The 16,163-nt window shown below is 40.4% G+C and overlaps 1 protein-coding gene across 1 annotated transcript; it reads left to right on the plus strand.

The window, feature by feature from the left end:
- Positions 1-15,536: 15,536 nt before the first annotated feature.
- On the plus strand, positions 15,537-15,944 carry LOC147444936 (secreted RxLR effector protein 78-like). Its single transcript, XM_086528158.1, has one exon. It carries the CDS (start codon positions 15,537-15,539, stop codon positions 15,942-15,944), a length of 408 nt encoding a protein of 135 aa, XP_086384284.1.
- Positions 15,945-16,163: the final 219 nt, after the last annotated feature.

Below are 16,163 nucleotides of genomic sequence, written 5' to 3' on the forward strand. Positions count from 1 at the left end.
AGTCTAGTGGTTCATGCACCATAAGTGATGCAATGAGTTGAGGTTAAATAGAGAGTAATTAAGGGAGAAAAATTTGTGTAAAATCAGCACTAAATACAATCTAAAGTGAAAAGTGCAACCTTCTCCTCATCTAATCAACAAAGGGTAGTGGAGCATGCTCATGCCCCAATGGTGATTAGAGTGTAGGAATATTATTAACCTACAATGCTAATGAAATGGGGATTAGATGTGATTGATTAAGATATTAATGAGAAAGTAAAATGGATTAGTAGGCCTAGGTGGATTTATAAAGATAAAGTGGAAACACTAGTGAGCCATTCATAGTGTACTTAGCATGTTAGTCACAAGAGGTTAGAGTGAGAGAGAGAGAGAGAGATTAACACAAATAGAAGTAGAAAAACATGGATATGATTAATGATAAGTAGATGCAAATGATGGATACAAAGTGGGCTCAAAGGATGGGGCAAATGCTTGGATACGAAGCATGTAACTTGGGATTCTTTTATAGGATTAGGGAGAGAGCATCTAGTGGCATAAGCAATGATTTCAAAGATGTAGGTTTCCAAAGTAGAGGGGGTTTCCACTAGTTGCTGTTGCGGATGTGTCACGCATCCCAAAAATAAGAGGAGATCATTATGTGTGTTGAAAATTTATTAGGCAACACTTAGCCGGCATTGTTTCCTAGGCTTTTGTTACGAGTATCACATGCCAACATGTAATGGTACAAAAGAAGTCACAATAATCAATTTTTGTTACACACACACACACACACACACACACACACACACACACACACACACACACACACACATATATATAGATAGATAGATAGATAGATAGAGAGAGAGAGAGAGAGAGAGAGAGAGAGAGAGAGAGAGAGAGAGAGAGAGAGAGAGAGAGAGAGAGAGAGATTGTGTGTGTGTGAAAGGGAAAAGTCCTAGAGGAGAAGGTCTAAAGCTATGGCTATGAGGTGAAAGGGGTCAGAAAGATAGGGACCAAGGCTCCTATAACAAGGTTGGTTGGGTGGAGAAGACACAACATAGTTCCCTAGGCCTTTAGTTTGTGTTGGAGCTTATGAGGGGACTTTCTTTTAGGCACGGGAAGGGCCATGGATGCTATTTTTAGCACCAATGCCATAATTTTTCCAAAAAAATTGTGGTGGGAGTGATGGCTTAGGTGAGGAAGGTTTGTCCTCTACTAGGGCTTTTTTTGTGCACGAGTGGTGCCCAAAGTGAACACAAGAACCTACTCTTCAACTCTTGCTTCATCACCAAGCACCCTTAGGGCCTCTAAAGTGCAACACAAAAGCCTCTCCATCTCCACATGCTTCTCACTAGCTTCCTTGCCATAGCTACAATACTTTTCACACTAAAGGGAACATCCTAACTTGGGGCTTGAGTATCTTAGGTGGTCAAAGTTATTGGCACAAGAACGATGACCTACAAAATAATCATGGCTTTGTCAACATGCCTGATCTCAATGCTCTTCTATGTTGAACTCAACATATTGAAATTTAGTTTGGCCTTTATTAATAGCAATTTAACTGCACTCACAGAGGGTTAATACTTTATGTTACAAGCTGAATGGATTTGGTCAACAATACAACCTTTCCTAGCATAGGGACCAATGAGGTTTCTCCCGTATGGAAATCTCCTCCGGCGCAAGTTATGGAAGGCATCAACAATGAGAATACTAGCGTGGATGAAGGATCTCAAAGCCGCCATTTTATAGAGGTGAAGATCCGGCATGCAATAAAGATGTAGTGAATACCACCCTCTCCATAAAATACAAGCTTCTTTCCCAGTTCTCGCTTTCTTTTACTTGCGTCATCGAGGTGAGGGATCTCTTCTTTTAGGTCTTGATCCCCTTCACATTCCATGATTGGATAATCAGCTCCTCCATTACTGAGAGAGGGGAGCGAACTCCACCTCTAGACACTCTTCTTCTGTGCCCTCTTTCCTTGTGTCCTCCTCCATTGGCCCTTTATCGTTCCCCTTGATTACCATGAGGTTTTCCGGGTTGGCATTTTGAAGAACCTCAAAAATATTATCATAGAGGAAGGGGGTTTGGGAGGATTCTAGAGGGCCTTCTTTCATATTCCTAGTTGTCCGTACTTGGGAAGGATGGTAGCAAATTCAACATCTCATGTGAATTCTTGTGATAGTCTTATGTATGCCATAATGAACTTTCACCTTGTTTTGGTTTGCTTTTATGAAATGTCTCAAGAGCAAAGGGCTTGAGGGTAAGAGAGGCCATGCCGCCACCAGAGGCGACTTTGTTTTACTAGTGGCTCTTTAAAAATGTGAAGAACATGCCTTGCTTTTTATGGCTAGATAAGTTGTTATTTATATGTGGAGAGAGGGGATTTTTTTTTTCTTGGGTTTGGGGGGGGGGGGGGAGGGGGTGTTGGGTTGGTTCTACTTGAATCCTAAAGTATGCAAAAGAGAGTGTGATTGCCACAGTGTCTTCTAAATTGGGGTACCGTAGAAAACTAGACAAAGAGGAAACTTGTGGCATACAATTAGGAGTAAAAAATGACAAGGTCAAATGTAAGTTATATTATGTTTAGAGATGCGACTTGTGAGGTTGCAAGTACAAGTAGACGATCCGGACAGAAGTGAGAGAGAGAGAGAGAGAGAGAGAGAGAGAGAGAGAGAGAGAGAGAGAGAGAGAGAGAGAGGGTAGAGGTCATCCAAAGATATAGTGACATTCATACATAACACACATTCATATGTACATTATGGTATGTGTGTATTGTTGGTGGGTGGGTGGGGGCGGGGGGAGAGGAAAGTATGTAACAATACCATTTTTTGGCCAAGAAGGCCATAGGGGAGTGGTATAGAAAACATGTAATTCATCTTTGCACCTCTCACCATCCAATGTCACCATTACATGAACTTTGAGTGTTGATATTTCAAGACTTTTTTTTAAAAAATCACACCCTATAATTTTAAAACTTGATTGTTCACATCATGGCTTGCTTAATATATACTATTATAAGAGGGGGAGGGATTCCAAGCGAGAGCTCCTTCAAGCAGCAAGTGTTCCTTGTAGGCTCCGGCCACACAACGACACACACACACACACACACACACACACACACACACACACACATACATATATGAGAAAGAACCAATGTGTTGGAAATCATGTGCATCTCTCTCTATACATATATAATCTCCCTCCATTAATACGTCAAATGTGTTCTAATAATTGCTCAATTTATTACAGCCAAAATTGTTGCCTTCAAGGCCATTGTGAAGTCTTCACCTTGTTTGGTTTTACTCTTGTAGGGCTCACTATTTTATTGTTGGTGTCATGCTTTCTAGAGTGAACAACAAAGAGAAATTGAGCTGCAAAAAATCTCTTTGTGAATGTAGATTGAAGTAATTATATAAAAAAGTTTTGGTGTTTAATATTTCTTTTTACAATTCCCACATTATATCGGATATTTGTTTTGATAGAAACAAAAAAAAAGTACAAATAGACCCATGCAAAAAGAACTTTCCATGGGGACATAGGGAGTACATAACAACTACCATCCTACTTTTACAAGGAGCCAACAATCCATATAGCAAGGGACATCAAGTATCAAAAAGGGGCTACAAGCTGCTCGCACATGCAATGTAAGAAAGGGTGCATGGAGAGCTTACATTTGTGGACCTTCTAGGGAGCTTCTAGCTTCTTAACCTTTGGCCCATATCTACGCCAAGGTGGTGGTCCACTTGATCATAACCAGCCTATGCATGTAGGGATAAAGAGGCAGTGTTAGCAACGTACCTATTCTCCATCCGCCTTGGGACAACTATCCTCACTTTTATACAAACACACATGGTAAAACATTGTAGATTTAAAAGCATTGAATGTGATGTGCTCTATAACACTAATGTCCAATGTAGCATGAATTTGTCAAAGTAGCATGCAACTCATAAATTGGGGGAGTTGTAAAAACACACACACACACACACAAGGGGAGAGAGAGAGAGAGAGAGAGAGAGAGAGAGAGAGAGAGAGAGAGAGAGAGAGAGAGAGAGAGAGAGAGAGAGAAATTGAGAGCTTCTAGCTTCAGCTTGTAGTGGAGAAGGATGATGAGCATGTTTGTATCCCCGTTGCAAGCATCAGACCATACTATAACGGTGTGGATGGAAACACCATATCAATGGAAAGACTAGGTTTGTGCAAGCGATTTTTGACATCCTCCAATAACAGGTCATCAAAGGGGTAGCCACGCTAGAAGGGCCGCTCACAACACCTCTCTCTCTCTCTCTCTCTCACAGGCGTGTTGTTTGACTAAGTCATCATTTTGCACATGGCACACTGGCCTAGAGCTGCAAAGTGTAGGAGAAGTTGTCACATGGTGGGGGGGCTAGAATCTCTTCCCCCTTTACACATGTATAGACATAGATTCACCTTAGCCTTGCACTCATATGATGGGTAATCCTCCCTAGCTAGTTTCCTTACTTAAATATTATACTTCTCCAACTTCCCTCTTACTCCAAAGCATGTGGCCCAAAACATGTTAATCTTTCTTAGAGTGCACTTAAACCTATAATATGGATATGTGTGTAATTTGCTATGCCTATGCATATGTATGTGAGATTGGCAATTGCAATGAAGTTCAATGGATTATCATAATGTGGTAGGCTCATTATTCTAATGCCCTCCTAAATAACGGGTTTTGATTTCAAGTCTCATTGGATACAATTTTAATGCCTTTTGGGATTATTTCTACGACATCAAACTACTTCTTCTTCTTCTTCTTCTTCTCTCTCTCTCTCTCTCTCTCTCTCACACTCACACACACACACACACACACACACACACACACACACACACACACACACACACACACACACACAAGATTACATGAGTCCTTTCTCATGCTTCACTACATAAATTGGACAAAAATAGCCTAGCTTAGATTCAATATAACTTTGAATATTTAATTTAAAGATGAAATATTATATTTGTAGGTGCTCATCAACTAGGTGTGTTGCATGAAGCCTTATGCTTGCACCTACTTGAGCTACATGCAAGTGCACCTTGTGTTGACAATACCAGCAACTCGAATGCGGAAGAATTTCTCGTCCCACCATCAATTGTTCTGAACTCTTTGGACTCAAGGCATGCACACACAAACAAGTTCACAGGTTCACAATGCATGCGCGCGCGCGCGCGCGCACACACACACACACACACACACACACACACACACACACACACACACACACACACACACACACACACACACACACACACACACACACACACACACAGCTTCACAACCCTTGTGTAACCTCGTCAATGTGGAGTCAACGCTTGCTCATGCACACAGATATAGCATGATTATACTCCCTTCTCTCTATATGTGTGTGTGTGTGTGTGCGCGCGCGCACGCAAGCTTGATAGTTATGGGTCTCTAAGAAGCCAAGTAGTAGAGAGTGAAGCAGTTGAAGTGTAGATGAACATGTTTAATGTGCAAGGCAATAGCAAAAATGACTACAAGTGGTACAACAAACAATATTATGATGAGGGGTGGTCGATAGCTAGTAGCGGTTGCCTGACACATGCCTCTCAAAGGCATCATTAGTGGTGCATGCAAAGATGACTACGAGGTCAGCTTGTAAGAGCTTGGTCACCTTGTCCTATTGTCTGGCTAGGTTAATCATGCAAAGATGTCGGTAATGATTTCAAGTAGTTTCCAGTGAATGTAGTGGGCACAAAAGGTTAGCGGCTAGCAAGGCTAGTTCTTGGCTCCATTATCTAGGAAATTACAGGGTTTTCATTTTTCAAAGGTCTTTATTAGTCATGATTTGATGTGTAGAGAGAGAAGGCCAGTGACTAGTGATCGGGCAGTAGGCTGGATAGCAAGGCCACTCAAAATCATTACCAACATCTTCGCACAATTAATCCAATTGCCTATTTTCTTGATCAAGAGAGAGAGTTGGATGGCCAAACAAAAAGCCAAGGTGCCCAAGCTCTAATTCAAGCTCATCACTCTCTTGCACTTCAAGGAGTCAGGGTGAGTGGGAACCCACGTTCAAGGCAAGGTGTGTACACTGCTTGAGAAGAGTCGACATGAGAGTGCCTGGCTACTCGAGGAGAATCGAGGCCGGGTTGGCAACTAGCAGAGGAAGGCAGACTGATCAAGAGGACCCGTTGGCAGCTAGAAAAGGAAGGCAGAGTGCCATTCATCATTGGGCAGTGCCACCATTTTCAAAACTGGGGTAACAAATTAGGGGTCTAAAATAGTGGGTCAGAGCATTGGTTGAAGTAGAGAACACGCATCGGCAAAACCACATCAAGGAGGGGACAACCAAAATTCCTTACCCCTTTATATATAGTATAGATATGTATGAGGAATAGAGAATACTCAAGGGCAAGCTCACAAACTATATCACAAAGAGAACCATACTTCATAACTATAAAGCCCATATCAAAGCACAAGATAAGCCTGCATAACCACTCATTTTGGTTATCGCATTATCAAAAGTCATTTAGTATATAAGAATGAACAATAATGACAACTCCATTATATGATGTTAGTGCATACCTTTAGGTATGATTTTCAAAAGGAAGACTTTGAATAACATCTCTATCGAAAAAAAAGATGGGAATTCAGCCAAAATGTCACACTATGAATGATAGGATAATGCTAACAACACACCAACACCCATGTAGGATGGAGATGTCCATTGTTCACTTTCCAATAAACATGACAACCAAATCTAAGATGGGGCATCTTAAGTCTCCTCAATGCTCATTTTAGAAGCTTCCCTACAAGATGCACATGATTGTACAAAAATCCATGCGTTGGTGAATAGGACACCGATGGTCACACATTATTTTGATAGGTTTGCATTCAATATCCAACGGTCCACTAGAAAGGCTTGCTTTACAAAAGAAAATGGCTCATGTCACCACATCTAAAGCAATAAAAAATATCTAGGAGTAATCAAGCCAATGGAACACTACCCTATATACTAGCTCTAGCACATATTCCCATTTATTAAAAGCTTATACCATTCAAGAGCTTGAAAGAGTTCAATGGATCAGAAACAAAATACCATACCACATAATCAATAAGAACTTTATCAAGTAAGTATGTGAACGTTGGAATGTGATGATTATAGGGATACATTGCAATTTGTCCTGAACTAAAGCATACTAAGCAAAACCCATGTAAAAAAGAACCCTTCAAAAGACTAATGGAAGCACCAGGTAGCATACGTAAGTTTTTTCAAGCCCTAACTTGATTGGAAATGCTTAAGGGGGTGTGAGTCCCCTTGAAAACGATGCATGCAATTTCCTATAAGCAAGCTCTATGAATGAATAGAGTTAGGAGCATTGAGAAAAGTACACTCTACACCATTATCATATAAAATATGTGCAACTACAAAAGATTCAAGAGGAACATGTTGGGGCAAGCCCAACATATGAATTATAAGTGGTGTCTTGTTGTAAGGCTTGCATAGCTTGGTTAGGAGCATTGAGAAAAGTACACTCTATACCATTATCATATAAAACATGTGCAACTACAAAAGATTCAAGAGGAACATGTTGGGGCAAGCCCAACATAAGAATTATAAGTGGTGTCTTGCTGTAAGGCTTGCATAGCTTGGTTAAACTCCCTAACACCTTAAGGTTTTGAAGTTTAGATGGATAGACTAGTGTGTGGAAGCATATAGTTAAGCATGCATTTGTAGGAATAGTAGTGGGATGGGTGTCCTCTTAAGAAGGTGTTACTTGCAAGCCCAACATATGAACTATAAGTGGTGTCTTGTTGTAAGGCCTGCATAGCTTGGTTGGTTAAACTGGAAGCCCCTACCACCTTAAGGTTTTGAAGTTTAGATGGATAGACTAGTTTGTGGAGGTCATATAGTTAAGCATCCATGTGTAGCAATAGTAGTAGGATGGGTGACCTCTTAAGAAGGTGGTACTTGCATGCCACTTTCACTAGTATCAAGACAAAGGTTTTTAGTTAGACCTTCTAAACCCAAGGTTAGAGTGTAACCTCTTGCTAGGGTGGCTACTTTACCCCCATCCTAGCTTGAGGGGGGCTCTCCATTAGCGCTAGGTTATGGGAGAAACCTAAAACCTTTGGTTGTGGAGAAAACCTAAAACCCATACTTGATGAGTAAAACCCATAGTTGATAAGTAAACCAAAAACTCATGGTTGAGAGGAAACCAAAACTCTTTGAAGGTGCCAACATTTTTTGAAAATTAAAAATCTTTTAGATCATCTAAATATTCCAAATGACATGTCCACAGTCCGAAGGATGGAATTTAAGATCACTTCACTCTATTGGCACTTGCCACTCTATTTTTGGTTTTGGGACTTTAATTTTCACCTCCTATAGTTAGGACCTGCATCTTTGCATGCTGCTGTTAGGCACCTCTCTCTCTCTCTCTCTCTCTCTCTCTCTCTCTCTCTCTCTCTCTCTCTCTCTCTCTCTCTCTCTCTCTCAGGCATGTGGTGTTGCACGAGACGCTTGCATAAGAGAGTAATAGCAATGAAATTGCTAGTGAGCGCTTGTGGAACCTCACTTCTCAAAAGCACAAAAAAATGTTGATGAGATTTCCCTAGGAAGGAGAGAATGAAAGCACCAAAAGTTGTTGATGAGGTTCTGTGAAAAGGGGGGGCGGGATGATTCAAGGGCGCCTTGGAAGCTAATGGTTTTTGTTAAAGTAAGAGAGTAGGTGTAAAGGTAGTGCCAACATGAGAATAGTCAATACATAATGATATGATGTCAACAAGAGAATAATGAAAGACATATTGATGAAGAAAGTCCCAAGTTTGGCTTAAGGGGGTGCTTGTTGGGGGGCTAGGCGATCTCTTGTTGGAAGGATTGCATAAATTGGCTAGATAGGAGGTCTCTAACACCTTAAGGTTTTGGGGTCTAGATGGTTGGATCACTTTGTGAAAATCTTGTAGTTAAGCGTGCTTGTGCGGGAAAAACATTGAGATGGGTGCTTGATGGGTGACCTCCCCGGAAGGTACCATCTCCATGCCACTTCAACCCCAAAGGCTGTTTTGATCATCTTCTACTTTGTTTTTTGTGTGTGCAAAGAATGGCACTTGAATTCCTCCAAGTATCAAATAGATTTGATAGCACATCAAGATACAATACTTTGCCTCCATCGTCTCTAGATTGAGCACAATTTGCAATGTGTAATTTGTTGAAAGCCCATTACTATACATGCAATATCTTGTATGTGGTTCCCTAAGAATCCCTCCATCCTTCGTATGTCTCCTTCATCTCCACACCATGCCTCCATCCTATTACTTGCACGTGGAAAGTCCTTTTCAGTCTACACCTTGCTTAGCTATAGAAGTGTACCTACACTCTTCTTGTTTTCCCATGTTAATGGGAATCTTGCATCATTATATACACGTTTCTATTTCATTATGGATTGTGGAAATTCTCTCTCAAAACCTCATTCTCTTAGTTAAGGAATACTACTCTCCAAAATGGCCATCAATTTTTTTGTTGCAATCTCTAACAATACTAAACAAAAGTCCATATAACATGTATACATTCTCCATAAATAGTCTTTAATTCTAGAGTGTTTATTGTACTCTTTACATGAATAAACCTACACATCTTGGTCAAATGAATAAAATTGTGGCCATGAACAGTCATAAGTAGACCAACAATGAAATCCATAGAGATGCTCTACCATTTTTTGTTGGGGATCTCCAAAGGATGTAAAAGCTTGCCTACATTGAGATGCTCTATTTTTGGAAATGCAGCATGTATTCATGTAAATACTTATGTAAACATGACCACTCAAAATTTCCTTCTAATTAATGCATTCGTCTTTCTAACACCCAGATGACCTGCATTGGGATTTTTGTGATAGTTTTTAAAAAAATGTTGCTTAGTGTCTAAGCCCGCAAGTACACATGGTCCCCCCTTGTGGACCCATCTTCAATAGAAAAATTCTTCCATCACTACAATTCTACTTGGGAAAAAGTAGAAGCGTGTGTAGAGATAACGTTTGCACTTCAATCAAAGTGAACAATATCCCTCTTTATTACATGAATCCACATTTAACTATATGAATGATCGTGCTCCCACTTCCCTAGAAGAGAGGCCAAGAATTCACTCTTAGATTCTGTGAAAGAAAGAGAGTTTATTTCAAGCACGTTACTTAAGGATCAACTCCTATTTTGTATAGCGACCTTTATGACATGATAAAGAACAATCAAATTCTTGAAGCAGCTTTGTCCACCGAGCCTTATGACCCTACAAATCTTTTTAAGCTAGAAAATATTTAATGCTCTTATGCTCAAACAAAATTTCAAACTATGTACCATAAAAATAATGGTGCCTCATGTGTAATGGGATAACTCATGCTCAAATGTAGAATAATTCTATTGAGATTGGTTTAAATTTCAAAGGCAATAGGCCTACCATCTTGAAATAGAACATCACAAATGCTCATATTACTAGCATCAATCTCTAGAACAAAAGGTTTTGGTGGATGCCACTGATATTTAATAGAGAAGCAATAGCAAAAGTTATCTTAAGCTTATCAAAACATCTCCTAATATTGGGTTTCACTCACCCCATGGTTGGGAAATACTAGTACACTGTTTGAGCTCTTGCCTTCGACTCTGGAATTAGTTTCCGATTCCCATTCCTTTTGGATGTAAGATATACCTCTTATCACTCTAGCTTACCGTTGGATCTCACCGATAGAGCCTAAACAAAAGAAAAATTGCAAGAACCGTGAAAAGCACAACCTAACTCCAAATTCTGTCATACATAGAGGCCTTTGTTGCTATGATCCACAATTGACCAAGAGCAATGAATTGCGCTTTGATACCACTGCTACAAGCGGAGGCGCGGAGAGCCCTACAAATATCAAGAATAACATAGTACAATCCATAAATTGACAGATCTGCATACCTGACATGTCCACAAGCACGTAATCAAAGCTATAAACGAACAGAGCGAGAGAGCACATGCAGGTGCACCTCCTAGAGTGGAGTGCTACACCGGCACGGCGAGAGAGAGAAAAGAGGAGAGGAGAGGAGAAAGACACAAGCACTGGGTGCAATCTCCCCCCGTGCAAGAGTGAGCATTTACCTCTTGCACGTATTTATTTATAGATTATTTCAATGCTAAAAAATGATTACACATTGTCCGGCCGGACTTAAATGGCCTTAGCTCATAAAGAGCATTTAAATAATGAAATGTCCATAAGGTTGCTATCCTTTTGCATCACCTGTCATTAAATATCTAATATCTAACCAACCCAATTGATTTTCTCATATTAAACTGATCTTTTATGTGGGATAATAAACGGGAACAAGGGTTACATTATAGACATGTGCTTACGGATCTATCTCAACATGGGGCCAATGGTAAAGGGGCCCAAATGAGAGATGGTCTGTCAAAGAGCAAGGTTAACTAATGGAGCTTAAAAGACCATAGGGTTAGCTTCATTAAAGACCTCCAATGGTTAGTGTTAAAAAGTCCTTTGACCTTAAGCAAGCTAGGGCTGAGCTTGAGGTGGGAACCCGATCTAAACTTGTCTTTGACCTTAAGCAAACTAGGGCTGTGCTTGAGGTGGGAACCCGACCTAAAGTTGCCTTTGATCTTAGGCAAGCTAGGACTGAGCTTGAGGTGGGAACTCCACCTCTACATTACTATGTGTCATGCCGAATAAATTAATGACCATGACCCTTCAATTGATCAGCAATAAGTTGTTATGTTTGCACAATTCTTCATAAATTTGTAATAATAGCTAGCCATACCAAAGAAATGTGATGTCCTTCCAAATTTTTGGGAGGACGCCACTTCAAGACAGCCTCTACTACTAAGATTCATCTTAAGACCCTCAACAAAAGTAGCATGCGGAAGATCATGTACTTTTCATTGCATAAAGGCACACTTACTTTTCTTGGCATATAATGCACTCTACCTAAGCAAATCAAAGACTTTTGTGAGATGCTCTAAATGTTCCTCTTTAGAACAACTGTAAATTGGAAAAATAGCCAACCATATCAAAGAAATATAATGTCCTTCCAAATTTTTGGGAGGAAACCACTTCAAAAAAGCCTATACCTTACTAGGATTTGTCTTAAGACCCTCAACAAAAATAGCATGCTCAAGATAATGCACTTTTGATTGCATAAAGGCACACTTAATCTTCTGGGCATATAATGCACACTACCTAAGCAAATCAAAGACTTTTGTGAAATGCTCTAAATGTTCCTCTTTAGAATGACTCTAAATGAAGATTCATCCGAAAGAACCACCAAAAACTTACCTAAAGTTTGTGTCCCATCTCGAAATTGTCAAATCGTGTGTGAAAAGCTGTTTTAGGGATATCACTCAAAGTTAATACATCATTTATGATATCCTAATCTTAAATCAATCTTTGTGAAATATATATATCCTCTTGGGGCTGGTCAAAAAGCTCATCATTTTTTGGCATAGATTTAAAAAAACCTTATTGAGACCACAGATGTGCATAGAGCCATGCTTCTTCATCACCAATTGCACTAGAGATGCCCATGCAGAACAAGTGGTTGAAATAAAAATGTTATTGAAATAATCACAAAGTTGATGTTCTAATTTCTTAGCTTGGATTGACTTAGCATGCATATTTGTTGGTTTTCTTATAAGTTTATTGTTTGGTTGCACATCTATATTGTGTTGAATTGCCAACTCCGGAGGTAACCCAAAGGAAAAACATGATATAATTGTGAAAAACTTGATTAAGTTCATCACTTTGGAAAACAACTTCAATCTTGAGACTTAAATCTTCATGTACAAATAAGCAAGACGTGGTAACAAAAATAAAATTGCTCTATTTCATGTCCAAAGGAGCTAGCTTGGTTGGTACAAACAAGTGAGACACATGGTAACACAAATAAAATTGCTTATTTCATGTCCAAAGGAGCTACTTGATTGGTTCAACTTTCATCCTTTGTGATTCGGGTGAGGGTTCAAAGGAAACCAAGCAACCTTGTGCGCTCACGGACGTTCTTGTATCACCCTGAGCGAGAATGCTCAATTTGCTACAAAAATAACAATGCTCTATTTCATTTACTTGCTTTCATTTAAGTATTTTTTTGCCTTGACATCAAGCTGTAGTCCTCGTAGGAATCGTGAAATTCATTGAGACCATCCAAAATAACTTTCCTTTAATGAGAAAAATAAGTGGTCAAAGATGAAGTGTTTGTAAAACACTCATCCAAGGGCTGCTAGATCTTGTCATCCTCATTACTAATAATGGAAGAAACTCGTTCTCGAACCTAGCTTGAAACCATGTCTAGCTAGACTAGTTTCCATGGGATGCAAAGCATTTGATGTACCATGGAGAACATGGATTGGAACGGAGCAAGCTTTGGAGTGATCTTTTTTCAGATATCGCTCAACTGACCAAATCTTTAAAAAAATCTCACTCTAAAAAGCTCGCTCCAAAATGAGTTTTTGGAGCGATCTTTTTTTTGGTCTCCCTCTCCCTCTCTCTCCCCCTCCCCCCCCCCCCCCTCTCTCTCTCTCTCTCTCTCTCTCTCTCTCTCTCTCTCTCTCTCTCTCTCTTTCACCTCTCTCTCTATCCTTCTCTCTCTCTCTCTCTCTCTCTCTCTCTCTCTCTCTCTCTCTCTCTCTCTCTCTCTCTCTCTCTCTATTCAAAAACACCCCTAAATCAAAGGGAGAACTGAAAACAATGCTCTTTACATAATATGCCAATGCCCACATGGGTGTGCAAGGGGGGTGTCTACAAGCACATGCTTATGTGTATAGAGGTTTGATTGAGATGATCTAATTTAAACCCATCACATTGTGCAAAAAATGCAGCAATTTTTCACGTTGATGCTTTTACCTGTATGTATGTTCCTTGTTTAATGAAAGGTAGCGACGAGTATCAATCCTCTTGAAGAGAAATCAAACTTAGTCATCAAAGATGCCCACCTTCATTATGAAATTGAACAATTGATGACATCACCTCAGTCTAGCCTTCAAAGGATGCTCTCCCACTCTTGTTTTGGTAGCTTGAGAGAGGCTGCCATAATGATTACATCATCAAACTTCCCAACTCATCATGGATCCATATTCTCTCTCTCTCTCTCTCTCTCTCTCTCTCTCTCTCTCTCTCTCTCTCTCTCTCTCTCTCTCTCTCTCAGCTCAAGTGGGCACTACCTACAGCTCCTAAAGATTAGCCACCCGCAAAGGATCTATCTACCTCCAAATATTGATCTCACACACACACACACACACACACACACACACACACACACACACACACACACACACACACACACACACACACACAAAGGTGTTTTGTTTTGTTTCTTTTTGCATTTTGCAGGAGTATGATGAAACTGGCATATAAGCCACTCCTTGAGAGAGAGAGAGAGAGAGAGAGAGAGAGAGAGAGAGAGAGAGAGAGAGAGAGAGAGAGAGAGAGAGAGAGAGAGAGAGAGAGAGAGAGAGAGAGAGAGAGAGAGAGAGAGAGAGAGAGAGAACTATGGTTGTGAGCAATGGCATCTATGACCATATTGACACAATCCTTTTGGCGAACTCAACAATAGTGCCACTCCTTCATAGAGTCAATTACAAGCTCAGAGGAAGCCATGGCATCTAAAAAGTCCTTTGTTTGGATGTATCTCGCTCATGCAAGTCCCAATGTTCAAACCCATTGGGTGTGTGGGATTCTGGCAAATTGTTGCAAATGGACAAATTCCATAGAAATATAAGAATGTTCACTCAAAACAAACCAATTAGGAAAGAGATAAGTGACTTATACGAAAAGGAGTACGATAAGTTGCAAAAGTGTGACGAGAAGTACAAGGAGGGCATGTTCGATATAATTTTTGAGGGAGACGTGTCTTTGCTCGGCTTGTATTTGGAAGGGTACAATGGTGTCCTGATGGTTGTGGACAGAGACCTAGAGCCCAAGGTGGTGTTCAATCATCCATCTGGGAGAGCTTTGGGAGTAAAGATCAAGTGGGTTGGCCAACATATCACCATTGTCAACATATATGGAACCTGCTTGGTGAAGGAAAGAGCATAGCTTTGGGAACACCTAAAAGGCATCCATCTGGAAGGGGAATGGCTCCTAATGGGAGACATCGATATATGTTGGAGAAGAGAAAGGATAGAACAAGTTCATCCAACATGCTTGTGGGATCAAAGAGATCCAGATGGAAAATAGTATGTGAGGAATGGGCTTGTGGGAGGTGGGTCCATGGAATAGCATGCCAGGTTTCACGTATACAGCCTGCAATATGCTAGCACGACGTCTGGATTGGATAGATGCTATTGTTCCCACCCACCACCCCCATGAATTTATAAAAGGAAGGTCAATCGACGTCAACATTTTGGCAGCAATGGTCGCCATAGAGTTTTTGTCATTCACTAAGCAAAAGTGTGTACTACTGCAATTGGATTTAGATCAATCGACGACAACATTTTGGCAACAATGGTCGGCATAGAGTTTTTGTCATTCACTAAGCAAAAGTGTGTACTACTACAATTGGATTTAGATCAATCGACGACAACATTTTGGCAGCAATGGTCGGCACAGAGTTTTTGTCATTCACTAAGCAAAAGTGTGTACTACTACAATTGGATTTAGATAAAGCGTATGATAGGATCACATGGTCCTTCATTGAAGAGGTCATGGAATCAATGGGGTTTGGGCCGCCGATGTGTCTGTTGGTTAGCACAGTGGGTGATGGTAGTCAATCTGAGCTTTTGTTCAATGAGAGGATTGTGGGGCCTTTTGAAGTAAAAAGATCAATCAAGCAAGTCTTCCCACTAGCTCCTCTATTGTTTGCCATTGGATCTCATCCCTTGGTGACAATGCTCAAAGATAGTGCTTCAAGAAGGGAGATTCAAGGGCTATCTCTTCACAATATTGACCAACTGTTGGATAAGTTGTTTGTGGATGAAGCGTTTACCTTGTCCTCAGGTGATTAGGAAGGCTCTAGTGATTGTGCAAACGATTGGCTCAAAGCGTAATATTGAAAAATCTAGATTGATCTCCCTCTCAGAAGATGACTCGTTCAACCCGACACTATGGAATGGGGAGATTGTGTTCCGAGGGACGGTTTTTAGGCATCTAGGAGCCCCTTTGGGAGTGGATATAACCCACAAGCAAAGATTCTCATGGGTGATGGATAAGATAAGGAGCAAGTT

The sequence above is a fragment of the Adiantum capillus-veneris genome, chromosome 13 (assembly GCF_014529385.1).
Source record: "Adiantum capillus-veneris isolate H3 chromosome 13, ASM1452938v2, whole genome shotgun sequence".
Classification (NCBI taxonomy): domain Eukaryota; kingdom Viridiplantae; phylum Streptophyta; class Polypodiopsida; order Polypodiales; family Pteridaceae; genus Adiantum; species Adiantum capillus-veneris.

What these genes read in the sequence shown, in the direction of transcription:
- LOC147444936 (XM_086528158.1), top strand. Translation starts at nt 15,537, where the DNA reads ATGGTCGGCACAGAGTTTTTGTCATTCACTAAGCAAAAGTGTGTACTA.